At 41.9% G+C, this 17,134-nt stretch overlaps 2 protein-coding genes across 4 annotated transcripts in view; one reads left to right on the top strand and one right to left on the bottom strand.

The window, feature by feature from the left end:
* Nucleotides 1-2,141: 2,141 nt before the first annotated feature.
* Nucleotides 2,142-11,106, top strand: ZNF165 (zinc finger protein 165). Of its 3 annotated transcripts, none has more exons than XM_025383446.1 (4): nt 2,142-2,967; nt 7,003-7,413; nt 7,693-7,831; nt 10,106-11,106. In XM_025383446.1, the coding sequence occupies exons 2-4, from the start codon at nt 7,003-7,005 to the stop codon at nt 11,011-11,013; spliced, it is 1,458 nt and encodes a 485-aa protein (XP_025239231.1). In that variant the 5' UTR covers nt 2,142-2,967; the 3' UTR covers nt 11,014-11,106. The 3 variants fall into 3 exon arrangements, with proteins under 3 accessions (XP_025239231.1, XP_025239234.1, XP_025239232.1); XM_025383449.1 differs by having other exon boundaries at nt 2,624-2,708; XM_025383447.1 differs by having other exon boundaries at nt 2,685-2,898.
* Nucleotides 11,107-12,065: 959 nt separating this feature from the next.
* LOC112622991 overlaps nt 12,066-17,134 on the bottom strand; it is a 64,025-nt gene continuing 58,956 nt past the window's right edge. Inside the window, exon 2 of the mRNA XM_025383107.1 lies at nt 12,066-12,972. Within this exon, the coding sequence (XP_025238892.1) occupies nt 12,744-12,972 (229 nt within the window). The 3' untranslated portion in view covers nt 12,066-12,743. The remainder of the gene's footprint in view (nt 12,973-17,134) is intronic.

Genomic DNA, 17,134 nt, shown 5'->3' on the forward strand with positions numbered 1-17,134 from the left:
TCTAATGGAATCATCTTGTTAAAAAGCAAGGGAACAACAAATACAAAATTTGTGATAGTGTTTCCTCAGATGAGAGGTAGTACAGAGAGGGACTAGAAAAAGAGTAGTATTAAATCTAAGTTGTTGTCAATCTATAGTTCTTACAGATCAGGTAATGGATTAAAAAATGTTCACATTTTAAGGCCACGCATGGACCAATGACAGCCAGTGGTTATAATTAATACCATTTTGAATATCTGAGTTCCACTGGAGTAAGGCGATGAATCAAACAAGGCCTTAGAAGAAAAGTTGCATGGGAATGCAGGAAGGTTTTGCAGAGGAGGTGAAGTTTCAGTTGCATCCCTGTTGCGTGGGCTTCAATTTCACCGTCTGAGATTTAAATAGAGGCAGGAGTCACTCAGGCTAGAGTGCAGTGGTGCAATCACAGCTCACTATTGCAGCCACCACTTCCTGGGCTCAGGTGATCCTCCCGCCTCAGCTTCGTGAGTAGCTGGGAATACAGGTGCACTCCACAACCCTCGACTATTTTTTTTTTTTTTAATTTTTGTAGAGACAAGGTCCCAGCTATGTTGCCCAGGCTGGTCTCGAACTCCTGAATTCAATTAATCCTCCCGTGTTTGCCTCGCAAAGTGGGGAATTAGAAAAGTGAGCCAACACACCCGGTCCACTAGTGTTAAAAAATAAAAACAAAAGCAAGAATCTGACAGATAGAGCCAGGGTCTCTTCAAGGGTCTCTTTATAGCCCTTCTCAGGCTTGTACGCCTCATAAGAAAACTATCACATATGACTGCAAAACCCACCTTACACCAAAAATACTTCTGCAAGGATATCTGCCCAGCAACTGTTTGTCTAACCTCAGACTGGTGTCATCCTTGTTACCAATCTTTGTAGTCAAGGATAATGATTTTAAACAATCACATAAACCTCCTTATTCTTCCTTTAAAAACCTTTGTCTTCCCTTACCTCCCTGAATAGAAACATAGTTTACTCTGGCAAGTCTATTCTTTAATGCAATTTCCTATTCCCGAATAAATTTTTTTTTTTTTTTTTTTTTGGTGGAGTCTTGCTCTGACGCCTAGGCTGGAGTGCAGTGGCATGATCTTGGCTCACTGCAACCTTCACTTCCTGGGTTCAAGCGATACTCCTGTCTCAGCCTCCCAAGTAGCTGGGACTACAGGCACTCGCCACCACACCCAGCTAATTTTTATATTTTTAGTAGAGACGGGGTTTCACCATGTTGGCCAGGCTGGCCTTGAACTCCTTGTTAAATACAGTGAGTTCTAAATTTCTCTTCAAAGAACCAGTATGTCAGTACCTTCAGTTCTTTGTTCTCCATTTTAAAGTTTAACTTCCTCATTTTCCTCATCTCCTTGCTTCTAGTTTCAGTAAACGACCTTTTCCGCCAGTTCTAATCAGTAGTTCACATCTGTTTCCCTGGTGACCTGCTCCGTCCTGAGTCACCCCTAGTCACCTGCTCTGTCGTGAGTCACCCCGGTGACCTGCTCTGACCTGAGTCACCTTTAGTCACCTGTTCCGTAACCGTCCTTCGCGCCGAAACTACTCACCTCACCACCCCGGCTCTTACCCCTGCTCTCTTTAAAATAGCCAATCGGAATTAACTTAGACTGTGCGGTCCAACCCTAGCCAGCACGGGAACGACACAGCACTAGGGACTACCTGCGTCAGGGATAAGAACCCCTTCCCTTCCTTTGATCAGGTGTGCTCTAGCCACTGCTCTATCCGTGAGACGCACCCTTCTATAGAAGTAAATTGCTTTGCTGAGAAAATTTGTGCTCGAGTGTAAATATTTTTTTTTTCCTTCTTCTTTTTCTGAGTCTCACTCTGTCACCCAAGCTGGAGTGCAGCGGCGCGGTCTCGGCTCACTGCAAGCTCCGCCTCCCGGGTTCAAGCGAGTCTCCTGCCTCAGCCTCCCAAGCAGCTGGGACTACAGGGGCGCGCCACCACGCCCGGCAATTTTTTTTTTTTTTTTTTTTTTTTTTTTTGTATTTTCAGTAGATACTGGGTGTCACCCTGCAAGCCAGGATAGTCTCGATCTTCTGACCTCGTGATACGCCCGCCTCGGCCTCCCAAAGTGCTGGGATTACAGGCGTGAGCCACTGCGCCCGGCCAACGTCATTTTATTTTCGAGAGTCCCCTCTGTTATTTAGCGAGACACACTACTACAATGGAGAAAAAAGACGCCTTCTCCTTCAAGCCCTGAGAGCTTCAGGACTTTGGCGAAAAGTCTGCGCCTGAAGCGACCCAGGAAGGATTCCCGGAATCGTAGTCCAAAGGCATCCCGTCTTCTGCGCAGACTCACAAGTCCCTGTGGACGGAATCCTTGAAGTGTAGTGCCGCTCAGTCCTTCCACCGGAAGTGTCCGATCGGAATCAGCCCTGTCCGAGAGGTGAGTCCGGGTTTGGGGACCCAGACGTCCAGCCCTGTTTCCCCCTCCAAACATCCAGTCCCTCTCATAGTGCCTTTGAAATTAGCAGCCTCTGGGTGACTAGACCTTGGACCTCAGAGGAATCCCGGAGAAAGGTGGAACCAGCTTCGGCGTTGGGAGGGCAGGCGCGCTTACGTATTTAGTGAGGGTTTGGCGGTCTCCATAGTTACCTCCGCCGCGCGTGACGTCATAGTGGGGCGCTGAGAGGGCGTGGTGGCGTGGGGTGGGGGCTGTCCTGCTGATCCTGAATTTGGGGTCACTGGTAAGAGGAGTTGCCCATTCCAGCCAGGTGGAACGGGGAGGGGTGTCAAATGTCTCGCATTTGTCATTGTCTGCCAAAAGAAACTGCTGTGACGACCATCCCCAGTCCCCTGCTTCCCTTGGGAAGAGTAACTGCCCTTTTGTAGGACACTTGGGGACAACCCCGGCTTGTCCTGAAATTTATTGACACGGTAAATAGTATTTCCTGTGTGCCGAGGATGCAGTGAAACCAACACTGACCTACCCTTGAGAAACACAAGGTACTATGGGAGCCTTTACCAGCATGCCCCTTGACGCCTCTGTTCTGCTTTGTGGTCTCTACCGGATTTCCCCTGACTCTCTCCCCCTCCACCAACAAAACTCTCACCCGTTCTCCCCTCCTCCATATACCCACCAAGGCATGTTCATCCATCAGGAGCCCTCCTCTTTAACCTCCACCTTTCTCATAATCAATTACTCGTTCCTCTCTGTTCTCCTAGCGTTTGTTTACACTTCTGCTTACCCGTTTTTGTAAGTCCTCCTAACACTATTATAAGGCACTAGATGCTCAATAAATATTTATTAAAGCTACTAACTTTAGGGGGACTAGGTTTTAAATGGATGAGAAGTGATAAAACACCTGGAGATAGGACTGTCAGCTGAGATAACATGTCGTAGAACCAGCTGCTTAGCATAATTGAAGTTTCATTCGGATTATATGGGCCTACTTTATACCCATCTACTATGGTAAATGAGATCATGCTCATTAAGCATTAGGACACTACTTGGTTAGGGAATCTAGGAAACATAACAAGAAACATCAAAGGAATGACCCAGTAAAATATAAGGGATTGAGACTCTCTGGTTAATACATGGAACTAACCCCCTCCTTTTTTTTTATCATTGATAAATTTTGTTCTTATACTCACTCAAACTGTTTGTTTTCCAAGGTTCAGTCTGAACCTGTGATATTTATTTCATAGCCTTGGAGAATTAATACTGATAGATATCTTCAACTACCCTTTTCATGAATCTTGTCTGCGGAGACCAACTCGGTCGTAGAAACCCTAACGCAGCGGCGCTAGAGAAATTAAAGACACACACACAGAAATATAGAATGTGGAGTGGGAAATCAGGGGTCTTACAGCCTTTAGAGCTGAGAGCCTTGAACAGAGATTTACCCACATGTTTATTGACAGCAAGCCAGTCATAAGATTTACTAAAAGTATGTTAGTGAATATATATTAAATATTCATATAATTTCTTGCAAATGTTAAGTAAATGCACATTGAATTTAATCTCTATATGTTTTAAAATGTATAGATATATGTGTAAAAAAATAAATTCATCTAAATATTAGTAGCATTTAAAAAAAAAAGTATTCCTTATGGGAAATAAAGGGATGGGCCGAAATAAAGGGATGGGCTCTGGCTAGTTATCTGCAGCATGAACATGTCCGTAAGGCACAGATCGCTCATGCTATTGTTTGTGGTTTAAGAACTCCTTAAGCCATTTACCACCCTGGGTGGGCCACGTGTTCCTTGCCCTCATTCCGGTAAACCAACAGCCTTCCAGCGAGGGCATCAAGGCCATGACGAGCATGTCACAGTGCTGCAGAGATTTTGTTTATGGCCAGTTTTGGGGCCAGTTTATGGCCAGATTTGGGGCCCTGTTCCCAACACTTGTCAAAATCTGTCTTCCCATTCCAAGTTCCTTTCCATTATTGAAATATCATTGTTTCTGTTGGAAATATTTTTCCAAGTAGATGTCTTATTATCATCTTAAATACAGATCATCCAAAACAGAAGTCATCTGAAACTTTCCAAATTTTTCCTTTCATTCAATCAACAAATATGAAGCCTTAAGAACACTTAATAATGCATGGTCTTTAACCTCATGGAACAGCAATCAGTTGATGAAAAAAAGAGCCAAACAACTAAAAATAATACAAGGACTTATATATTCATATATGTATGTGTTAGGAATTGTAAGAACTCAGACTAGAGTTGAGCAATTTCTTAACAGAGGCAGTAGAGTTCTTAGTCACTCCAGCCACCATACCCTGTAAGCTGATCTCACCATCAACCTGCTGCTCATTCCCACTTCCTCAACTCTGTTCCTGTCCTTTCCTTTCTGAATCTTTCTCATCCTTTATTGACCAATTTAAGCCCCATGTTAAATACAGTGAGTTCTACATTTCTCTTCAAAGAATTATTATGTCAGTATGTTCAGTTCTTTGCTCTCCATTTTAAAGTTTAACCTCATCTTCTTGCCCCTAGTTTCAGTAAACAACCTTTTCCACCAGTTCCAATCAGTAGTTCACATCTATTCCCCTGGTCACCTGCTCTGACCTGCATCACCTTAGTTACCCGTTCCATAACTGTCCTTCCCGCTGAAACTGCTCACCCCACCACTCTGGTTCATACCCCTGCTCTCTTTAACATAGCCAATCGGAATTAGCTTAGACTGTGCAGTCTAACCCTAGCCAATAGGGGAATGACACAGCAGTAAGGGCTACCTGCGTCAGTGATAAGAACCCCTCCCCTCCCTTGTTCAGGTGTGCTCTCGCCATTGCTCCATCTGCAAGACGCACCTTTCTATAGAAGCAAAATTGCCTTGATGAGAAAATTCATGTTCGAGTGCTATTTATTTTGCCGCCCAAAAATTTATTTCTAACACCCACCACCTCTGGGAAATACCTTCTACCATTGACAGTCTCTTCCCACCGCAGGACAGTTAGAACATTCAGCATCTCCACCATAAATTCATTTTATACTTCAATATTCAACATTTAACAAACATGTGCAATGTGTATGTCATGTTAAATGTTTCTCATTTAAATCTTTTATTTCCATGTTTTATAATTTCTTCCCAACTAGTTCACAAACTCAAACACTTCTTGTTTAATCCATTAAGCTGTATATTAGAATACAGATTTTCCAGGCATATGCCATACTGACCAAGTTACCATCTCTAGGAGCAGGGCCCAAGTCAGCATCTCCAGAGGTAGGGTCTAAGAAGCTGTTTCTACCAGAGATCCCATATGATGATTAGGCAGCAAGCCCAGTGTCAGATTCAGACTTTCTTGTAAACCATCGCTATACAACTTATAGCCCAACACTTTGCTTGTGATAAGATTCTTAATAAAATGTATGTGATTGCATCAGTCAGTAGTCAACTTAGTGAAATGTTCAGTAAAAGAACCTCAGGCCTGGCACGGTGGCTCACACCTGTAATCCCAGTACTTTGGGAGGCCGAGTTGGGCAGTGGGCAGATCACAAGGTCAGGAGTTTGAGACCAGCTTGGCCAACATGATGAAACCCCATATCTACCAAAAATACAAAAAAATTAGCCAGGTGTGGTGATGTGCATCTGAAATCCTAGCTACTCAGGAGGCTAAAGCAGGAGAATCACTGGAACCTGGGAGGTGGAGGTTGCAGTGAGCCGAGATTGTGCCATTGCACTCCAGCCTGGGTGACAGAGTGAGACTTCCTCTCAAAAAAAAAAAGAACCTCATACTTTCATGAATACAGTGGCTTCAGTCTTTTCCTATTACTACCCACCCTAGAAATTAAGAACATATTCATCTCTACAGTGTTCAGTAGGTCATTCTGCTCAGAAGAATTGACTCCTCTTCAATGACTCCTTAGTGCCTAAAAGATAAACTCCAAATTCATGAACCTGACATTTGATGTTTTCTGCAGTGACATCTCCAAGCTTTGTCTCGATAATTTTCTTATACAAACCTACTAAACATTTTGCTTTCCCACTTCTGTATTCCTACCCTTACCCAATTGTTCAGACTATTTCTCTGTTTGTAATTTCCTACTTCTTTCTCTCTCGCATCCCAGTCAAATCTTTTCTATTCTTCAGAATTTCATTTTTTCATTAAGCTTCCCTTGACCACTGCAACCATCTGTATTTTTCCCATCTCCATTTTATGAAGCACTTCTGTCATTTTTCTTTTTCATCCTTATTTTCTCTGTGACTTTTAAAATTTAATAACATGTACCTTGTTAATATTTAGTATTACATTTAAGTTTATTGTTTCTAATTTAAATTCTTATTTTTAAATTTAAACGTTAAGCTATCTTGAAGCAGAAATCATAACAGTTGTATTCTACAAATCAAGTATGTCAGTGCTTTTGCATACAATAAATGCCCAGTAAATTTTTGTGTAAGGGAGAATGATGATTTTTATTACATGGTCTTTCATTTTCCTAGACAGTAATAGTAATTTTTGATCCCTCAGGAGGACTCTTGAAACTAAAGAAGACCCTTTCCAAAGCAGTTCTGATAATATATTCTTTCCACAGATGGCTACGGAATCAAAGAAAGCTGCAGCCCAGAACTCTCCAGAGGATGAAGGACTTTTGATAGTGAAGATAGAAGAGGAAGAATTTATCCACAGGCAGGACGCTTGCTTACAGAGAAGTGAACTCCTTAAGCAGGAGCTCTACAGGCAGCTTTTTAGGCAGTTCTGCTACCAGGATTCTCCTGGACCTCGCGAGGCACTGAGCCAGCTCCGGGAGCTCTGCTGTCAGTGGTTGAAGCCGGAGATCCATACCAAGGAACAGATTCTGGAACTGCTGGTGCTGGAGCAGTTCCTGACCATCCTGCCAGGAGATTTGCAGGCCTGGGTGCATGAACATTACCCAGAGAGTGGAGAGGAGGCAGTGACCATAGTGGAAGATTTGGAGAGAGGCACTGATAAAGCAGTACTCCAGGTGCATAGGGGATGGGAGATCTAACACCTCCATAATGGATAAAGTCCCACAATGGGAGGAGAGGCCTGAGATTGCGTATCTAGCTTGCAGGAGCTATTGGTTGAATGTGCATTTATGTCTCCTTTCCTGTCTGTTTGATTCCACATGACATTTTACAAATGACTCAGACTTGATTCTTCCTTCCCCAGTTTTGTATTCCTATGGGAGTTTCTCTTCGTTGTTAGAAGATGTTTAACACAGGGATTCTTTTATAGCCCAAATGTACTTTATTTTTCTCAGGTTCAAGCCCATGAACGTGGACAAGAAATATTCAGGAAAAAAGTGTCACCACCTGGACCAGCACTTAGTGTCCAGTTACAGCCAGTGGAAACCAAGGCCTATTTTGATTCATCAGAACCCCAGCTCCTATGGGACTGTGGTAAGGGGCAGAATGCCATACAGTGCACATCACTGAAGAAACAGGAGAATGAATCTCCCTTCACAAACTAGTCTTGGTAACTGTAGGTGGTCCTTTCCTTTATTACCCAATGAAAAGAGAGAATTTGTGGCCAGGTGCGGTGACTCATGCCTATAATCCTAGCACTTTGGGAGGCCGAGGCAGGCAGATCATGAAGTCAGGAGATTGAGACCATCCTGGCTAACGTGGTGAAACCCCGTCTGTACTAAAAAATTAGCTGGGCATGGTGGCAGGCACCTGTAGTCCCAGCTACTCGAGAGGCTGAGGCAGGAGAATGGTGTGAACCCAGGAGGCGGAGCTTGCAGTGAGCCAAGATCGCGCCACTGCACTCCAGCTTCGGCGACAGAGCGAGACTCCATCTCAAAAAGGAAAAAAAAATGAAAAGAGAGAACTTGTTTTCCTGTGAGTCTTTGGCCAATTGTGGGGGAAAATATAATTTTGTTCCTTATCCAGAATATTTCCAAAACACAGAACATTTTTATGATATGACCAAATTAAAAGAAATAAAAGTGAATGAGTGAAAAAATATCATAAAAAGAGAAAAGAAGCAAAACAAAAAGAAATACATGGGCAGAAGCAAAACATGTTCATAGAGAAGTACATATAATGATCAAGAGAAACAGATACACGATGATATACTGAGAAATAGTATCTAATTCACAAGTAACATAGACCCTGGTCCATATTTTTCCTCTTATGCTCTTGGTCTTATAAAGCTCTTTTACACTTTTATAGAAAGTTAGCTATACTTCTAGAGACTACTTCCATAGACTATGCATCTCTATTCTAAAACTCATCTATTTAAAAGATTCATAGATACAGTATCACTTAAGGTGTGAATGGTCCCTATAGTAAACCCAAGAATAACTTACTGTTTGTTTGTTCGTTTGTTTTGTTTTGTTTTGTTTTTTCCCGAGACGGAGTCTTGCTCTGTCACCCAGGCTGGGGTGCAGTGGCGTGATCTCGGCTTACTGCAACCTCTGCTTCCTGTGTTCAAGCAATTCTCCTGCCTCAGCCTCCCAAGTAGCTGGGGTTACATGTGCCTGCCACCAAGCCTGGCTAATTTTGGTATTTTTAGTAGAAACGGGGTTTCACCATGTTGGCCAGGCTGGTCTCAAACTCCTGACCTCGTGATCCACCTGCCTCAGCCTTACAGAGTGCTGGGATTACAGACATGAGCCACCGCGCCCAGCCACCATTAATTTTTAATAAATTTCTACACATTCTGCCTTCAGGTTTGTTCTGGAAACATCTCCATCTATCCTATATAAAATTGTAAATTTCCCTCACCCCACGAACAGCACTCCCTAACCCTCTTTCCTGCCCTAGCATATTGTAGACAAAGGATACCTTATAACAAAGAAGGGCAGTTCAACTCCAGCATGGTATAGAGTTGTGAGCTACAAGGTGGGATTTGTGAAGACTAGATGATAAATGGATCTTGGAAACCAGGCTGGGGAGTTTAGTCTTGTAACAAAAAAGAGAGAGAGAGAGAGATTCAAGGTTTTTGAGTAGAGTATGTAAGGATGACAGTGTTTAATGACCATTAGTCTAGTAAGGATCTTTAGGATAACTAGGAAGAAGAAAAGTGCAGTCAAAACAGCAAGGAGGCAGTTAAAGTCTAGATAGGAAATGGTGAGGTTGAAGGCTACAGCAATGGTAGCAGAAATGTAAAAGAAGGGATTTATACAAGGGACACTTAGCGGACAGAGATGACAGGATTTAGAAGACTGATTTACCATGGAATATGAGGAAGAAATAGACGATAGTTGGATGGAAGTTTTCTCACACATACTTCAGAGTAACATAGCTTTACTTTTTTTGTGTTCTAATCTGCTTTCTTTGAGGTAGTGCCTCCATTTTCCCTCTAGAAATGTATCATAGATCCAAGGTTCCCAAGATCCCCTTCAGTCAACATTGTAGAGTTCCTTCTCCTTACTCTGTCTCCCCCTATCTCTTGAGTTCTTGCTGATGGCAATCCTCCTCCCAATCTTTTCTAATATATATGCTTCACATGTCTGATTCCTCTCTCTGCCAACCACTGCAGGCATTGCTTGTTCTTACCAATGTTTCTTTCATTCCTGTCATCCTCTTTCATTCTATCATTCCTCTCATTTGAAAGGTCATATATTAAAGTGGGCATATCAATATGTAACTATCTTGAGCATGCTGCAAAATTTTCTTTCTTCTAGTGCAGCAAACAGGTGATATTTACCTCTTTCTTTTTTATTTTAGATAATGAGAGTGAAAACAGTAGATCCATGCCAAAGCTGGAAATTTTTGAAAAAATTGAATCACAGAGAATTACATCTGGAAGAATCTCAGGATACATATCAGAAGCATCTGGTGAATCTCAAGACATCTGTAAGTCTGCAGGTAGGGTAAAGAAGCAATGGGAAAAAGAATCAGGGGAGTCTCAGAGACTGTCATCTGCCCAGGATGAAGGTTTTGGTAAAATCCTCACCCACAAAAATATAGTCAGAGGTGAAATAATAAGCCATGATGGATGTGAGAGGAGATTAAATCTGAACTCAAATGAATTCACACACCAGAAATCTTGTAAACATGGTACCTGTGACCAGAGCTTCAAATGGAACTCAGATTTTATTAACCCTCAAAGAATTTATGCTGGAGAAAAAATTCACCAATATGGAAAATCTTTCAAGAGCCCGAAACTTGCTAAACATGCAGCAGTTTTCAGTGCAGATAAAACTCATCAGTGTAATGAATGTGGGAAAGCTTTCAGGCACAGCTCAAAACTTGCTAGGCATCAGAGAATCCACACTGGAGAGAGACGCTATGAATGTAATGAATGTGGGAAAAGCTTTGCAGAGAGCTCAGATCTTACTAGACATCGGCGAATTCACACTGGGGAAAGACCCTTTGGGTGCAAAGAATGTGGGAGAGCATTCAACCTGAACTCACATCTTATCCGGCATCAGAGAATTCACACCAGAGAGAAACCCTATGAGTGTAGTGAATGTGGGAAAACCTTCCGAGTGAGCTCACATCTTATTCGACACTTTAGAATTCACACTGGAGAAAAACCCTATGAATGCAGTGAGTGTGGAAGAGCCTTCAGTCAGAGCTCAAACCTTAGTCAACACCAGAGAATTCACATGAGGGAAAACCTATTAATGTAAGGGACTTAAATTTGTATGTAAATGCTGAGGAAATGACACAATATGAAAAATATTAAATAAAAAATAAATATTGGGCAAGATGAAAGACTGAAAGACCAGTGTCTGGTCTTCATCTGTGTGTGTGTGCTTTCTGTGAGACTGATGATGTACCCCTTCTTTCATTGACTACTAAAGTCAAACCGAAAGAGCTACATTTAGGGGGCCTAATAAATAGGGTAGTCTATGGCAGTGCAGTGTAGAGAAATAGAGACTGGGGAAACAACCATGATTACAGTGTGGGAAGAAAATAAAGATTTAGGTAAAGAGACTGATAATCAGTCCTAGTTTATTTTCCTAGTTAGTTTTGCACAAAAAGAGGTCAGCTAAACCCAGGAGTGAAATAGCTTGCACAATGCACTGCAGAACAGTGTTTTCAGAGCATCCCTTTAAAAACTGAAGACCACAAAACTATGTTAGATGCTAATGTTAAGTTAGAGAGTCATGTCAAATAAGGACATATGTAATGGTGGCATTCCTATATGAGGCCAAAATCTGTGTCCAGAGGTCATACCAGGAAGTAAAAAAGCAGAAGAGCACCCCAGGGAAGAGGCCAGAATCCAGATATTTAAGTAAGACAGGAAGAAATAGAATTGGGTTAGGAGTGAGAAAATGTGTTCAAATTGAACTAAACCTCAGAAGTTGGAGGATAAACACAGGATAACCAGGCTTTTACTGGTTTTTGGCACCTTTCTGGAGTAGGTTGATAGGGACTATAGTGAGCTCTCCTGACAGAAAGTGATAGGATTCTCTGGCTACTGGCAATTGTGGTAGATTACCGAGGAAGTTAGTACTGGAAATAATGGTCCTGAAATGTTATTTCGTTGCTGCTGGCTGCTGTCTACAGAAAAGACTGAGAAGAGAGTGTAGAGCAATAGTATATGAAAGAGGGTAGGGAGGAATGATTTAAGTCTGAAACATTCCATAGTATGTAAGGTTTTTACATTATAAAATGTAAACAGGAGCTTGATGTTAGATGTATGATAATGTGAAATGTACAAAATCTCCCACTAAGAGGCTTTGTAAGAGATAGCATTTACTTTCAATGACTTTAAAAATGTCCTGACAGGATCTAAGTAACACAATATTTGGTTTGTTTTTTAAGGTAATGTTGAGCCCACAGTTTTTTACAGGCACTGTACTAGTATGTCCTACTTCATTCTGTAATGGTTATTATTTTTCACATTTTATAGGTGAGAAAACTCAGCAGTAATGAAGTTAACTATCTTGCTAAAGATCACATAGTAAGTGGTAGAACCAAGGTTTAAACGCATTTTATTCCAGGGCCCTAGTTCTTAACGCTTAAACTTGATTATGTCACTGAAAATATTCCTATGGAATATAACATCAGAAAAGATAGCGCTTGTACACCACAACTCTAAAGTTGGTGGCGGGGGAAAGAGGGAGACCTAGCACCCTTCTAGAAGATTAATGCATCAACATTTCAAAATCATGGAGGGAGCTGCCACCCGCTAGGCTAGGAACCGACTGCACCCTTAAACCCCGCGGCGGCTCCCTCCCAATATGGGGTGCGCGAGACCACCACGGAGAGCCTCTTCCTAGAGGGGCCGGAAGCAGCAGGAGCCCCGGTACACGCCCATCTTCCAGCCAGGATGTGTGTCCCGGGTGAGTGAGTGTCCTGTGGCGTCCGGGACCGAGTTTGTGGCCCAGGGTTATGTGCAGACTTCACACCTCTAACTTTTCTCAGGGTTCCTATTGATTGTTAGGAACAGGATTTCGGGGATGAAGGTGGCAGCTGCAAGAGGAGGCTGCGACTGAGACCCCAGATTCGTCCCCCCTTCACCACACACAACACCAAGATGGGCCCCAGGAGGGCATGGAGAGAAGACTTCCTTTCTTCTCCTCTCCCCTCCTGGTGCTGGCAGTATGAAGCTGTCTCCCAGAGGCATTAGTAGAGGAGCCCTGTGGGAGAAATGAGGTGTATAAATCACACTTAAATCTGTTTATGCTGTCATTGAACCTCTAAACACAATTGGATTATTTTCTAATGATCAGAAGTGTTATATGTAGATGTATTTGTAGTGAGACACACTAGTATGCTTGCTTTGGTGTCTTAATTTTATAATATTTGTAGTCAAGCTTCACATTGTTTCCATTGTTAAACTTAAAAAAAGTTGACTCGCAAATGAGAAATGAAGATTATAACCTAGAATGCACAGAATGGCAAGCTACTAATGCATTCAGTGAGGGAAGGGTAAAGGCAAGTTTTTATTAGCAAAAAGAGAGGTTCATATAAGCTGCTTAGAGACCGTGTTCATTGGTTTCAGAGGCTCAGATCTGGAGTTGTCAGTTCATGGTGGAGATGCCATAATTGGGCAAGTGTTCTTTCCAGAACATCATATCTGAATTATAGCAGTCCTGAAGAATGTCTACTGATAAACCTTGTCAAAGCAGGAGATGCATGGAGGAAATGAAAGGGTTTCTTGTGCGGTGTTTAGAAAGACCTTGGAAACAGTTCTTATCTCAAACATGTAAGCATGAGCCTCCTCTCCTTCATGCCTTCCCAGCCGTATTTTACCTGGGTCTGACAAAAGTGATTTCATCCTCGTATCTGCAGTTTTCAAATCATATTATTAATTGTATGTCTGTCTTACCTAGTTTGTGCTTTCTGTTGCACATGATAAAATTCACCCGAATTGTCCATTTTCCTTTTGAATTAGTGGTTCAATCAATGAGTTTCAAGATAACTAGATGTCTTTAATCTTAAAAAAATAAATAACAGTTCTTAGCAACCTTTTAATTTCTGCAAGTTAGTAATGATTTATTTTGCCTTGGGAGTGACCCAAAAGAAACTTGCCCAAGGACAGCCTCCTTAAAGCAGACTTCTATATACCCCAACCTGCAAAATAAGACTTTACATGAACTGTTATAGCCCATAACAGCTGCAGCCTTGACTATTAAATCTCAAAGGGAATAGAAAAGTCGCCTGACAGTTAAAGCAGAGGACTACACTAGGGGCCAAGATATGGGCTACTTCATATGGAAGAACTCCAGCAACCAGGAGGTAGCTCATCAGAACGTTAGGCATTTCTGCTACCAGGAGGCACCTGGACCCTGTGAGGCTTTGAGCTGATTCTGGGAACTTTGCCATCAGTGGCTGAGGCCAGAGACCCGCACCAAAGAACAGATCCTGGAATTGCTGGTGCTGGAGCAGTTCTAGACTATGCTGCCAGAGGAGCTCCAAGCCCAGATGTTAGAGCATCAGCTGGAGAACAAAGAGGATGTGGTGATCATGGCGGAGGATTTGGAAAGAGAGCTTGATGAAACAGAATGTCATGTGTGATTAAAAGGCACATGAACACCCTAGCCAGAGAAAGCAGCAGCCACACACCCAGGGAAGCAAGGTTGCAGAGCTCAATCTCCACTCCCTCCCACTAGATATATAATTCTCTGTGTTTCTCACTCTCATCCTTTCTGGTTTGCTCCTTACTTCTTAAGGGTGGAAGAAGACTGTGTCAGCATTCTTTCTCTATTCTATGCCCTGAGATGTGTTCTGTAAGATGTCTTTTAAATATATTAACTGTGGTTCCCTCATTGAGTCTTTCACAAGCCCAGCCATATCTAATCGTTTCCAAGTTGTAGCCAGTGCATGTGGAATGGGACTGCACTCAGAATATCATCATCAAGCAGCACAGGAGCCACCAACTATTCCTTTCCAGCCAATGAAAAGACAGTTTAAATGGGAATATCCAGAATTCCAGGCCATTCATGAGCAAGGTGAGCATTGTAATCCATCTCAAGAGAAAGGGAGTGGTTGAAAGCTCTGCCAGTTACCCAGGCTGAACAGCATCAGGAGCATCTCAGACATAACACCACGCTGAATCAGACTGAAGGTCCATCCCCTGAAGTACTACATTCCAGCTTATGTGGCACTAACAAAGGACCTGATGCAGAATGGCATAATGCTGTCCTCCCTGATATCAGCCTCAGCAGGAAGTTGTACACCAGCTTCCCTAATTTCTTTTAAAAAGCTATTCTAGGCCACTCTCATAAAACAAAATTACCTTTAATTTTTTGTAATATTTTCATAATATATAACTTCATATACCAATCTCTACTACACATTTAGTGCTTTCTCTGTAAAGTAGACTTTACTCTTTTGTCTTAAAATTACCTTTTCTGAATCCCCTGGATCACCTAAAGCCATTTTGTACCCTCTTTTCTGTTCCCTTGTAATAGAAGCTACATCATTGACCTGATCTTTTAGACTCATCTAAACATTTTTATTCTTTAGTCCCTGTTGTCTTTAATTCAAACATTACAAATAATTCTAAAATATCCCTTAGGTCAATCGTCTTCAGCATTACTTCCTCATTGGACCCATTACTTCTAACTTCAGTATGTTGGAATTTGTCCTGACTCTCAATAGAAACAAATTATTTTTCTCTTACCTGTCACTTTCCACATGCCATCTTCAGACCTTCCACTCACTTTCATCCTCCTCTACTTTTGATACTCATTTTTACTCCCATTGCTCAACACAGCTCTCTTCTTGGTTGTTCCTTTATTCTGTCTCTTCCTTTGCTCAGTGGTTTGGACTGAATGTTTGTGGTCCCACCAACAACCCCCAAACAATTCATACATTGAGGCCCTAACCTCCAATGAGTTGGTGTTATAGATGCGGCCTTTGAGAGGTAATTAGTTCTTGAGGGCAGGGCCCTGGTATAATAGGATTAATGCCCTTTTAAAAGCAGACACCAGAGAGCTTGATATCTCTTCCATGCACACATGAAGGTAAGGTCTTGTGAGCACAACAGCAAAAAAGTGATCATCTGAAAGCCAGAAGGAGAGCCCTCCCCAGAAACCAACCATATTAGTACCCTGATTTCAACCTCCAGAACTGTGAGAAAATAAATTTCTCTTATTTAAAACCACCAGTATAGTATTTTGTTATGGCAGCCCAACTTAACACCACTTCATGTCCCAATTCTGTGGCAATAATGTGCACGAGAGGTCTCCTTCCATTTACCAGCTATCTTATTCCTCGCTTACAAGGAATATATTCTTAGAGATATCACAAGCAGGGAAGATAGTTATCTGCATGGAGCATAGCTTGCTTGCTTAAAGAAAAGGACAAAAGTATTAATAGTAGATTTTGACTGAAGAACCATTTACATTTTCTAAGGGCCATTTTTTCACAGAAAACCAGTGTGTGCTCCCAAAAGTATAAGTAACCCAATTTAGTATTTTATTCAAAGTGAAACATATACTTAGGAATAGAATTCATGAAAAATTTTAAAAATATAGGATGCATACTCCATTCACAGTGGCTATATCCTAGAAAATCACTAAGTATTACTCTGTACTATATTTCTTTCCCTTAATTTGGGGAAACTTTAGTTACTGAGATTATAGCCTTGAGATACGGAGATCTTTACGATTCAAGACTCAGACTTAACTAGCCTAGTTTTCCTTTTCTTTATTCTGGTTCCCCATCTTCCAAATGAGTCTGTAGTTGGAAACTCTCACCCCTTAGTTTCCTCCCAATCAGCACCAGTTTCGGAGAGTTAAGGAATTATTTTTCATTTCCAGCTCTGGCTCTAAATAATGTGTCTCCAGCAGTGAAATGTAGGCCAAGATAGCTCTCTGATATGTAGCTCCTACAAAGGAACCCACTTCTCAGAAGCACTGAAAAAGGCAAATTATGAAGGTTCAAAATACAATATAATAAAAATTCTTTAGTCATCCACTATTACAGATAATAAGCCAAATTTTAAATTCATACTGTATAACAAATTTGAATTTAGAAATAATTCCTCTTTATTCTTTTCATTTCAACCCAGAGTTACTTACTGATATAGTTCAGATATGTGTCTCTACCCAAATCTCATGTTGAATTGTAATCCCCAATATTGGAGATAGGGCCTGGTGGGAGGTGATTGGATCATGGAGTTGGATCCTTCTGAATGGTTTAGCACCATCCTCTTGGTACTGTTCTCCTGATAGTGAATTCTTGTGTGATCTCGTTGTTTACAAGTGTGTGGCACCTCTCCCTTCTCTGTCTCTCTTGCTCCTGCTCCTGCCATGTAAGAATCCTGCTCTCCCTTTGCCTTCTGCCATAATT

Source organism: Theropithecus gelada, chromosome 4, assembly GCF_003255815.1.
Source record: "Theropithecus gelada isolate Dixy chromosome 4, Tgel_1.0, whole genome shotgun sequence".
NCBI lineage: Eukaryota > Metazoa > Chordata > Mammalia > Primates > Cercopithecidae > Theropithecus > Theropithecus gelada.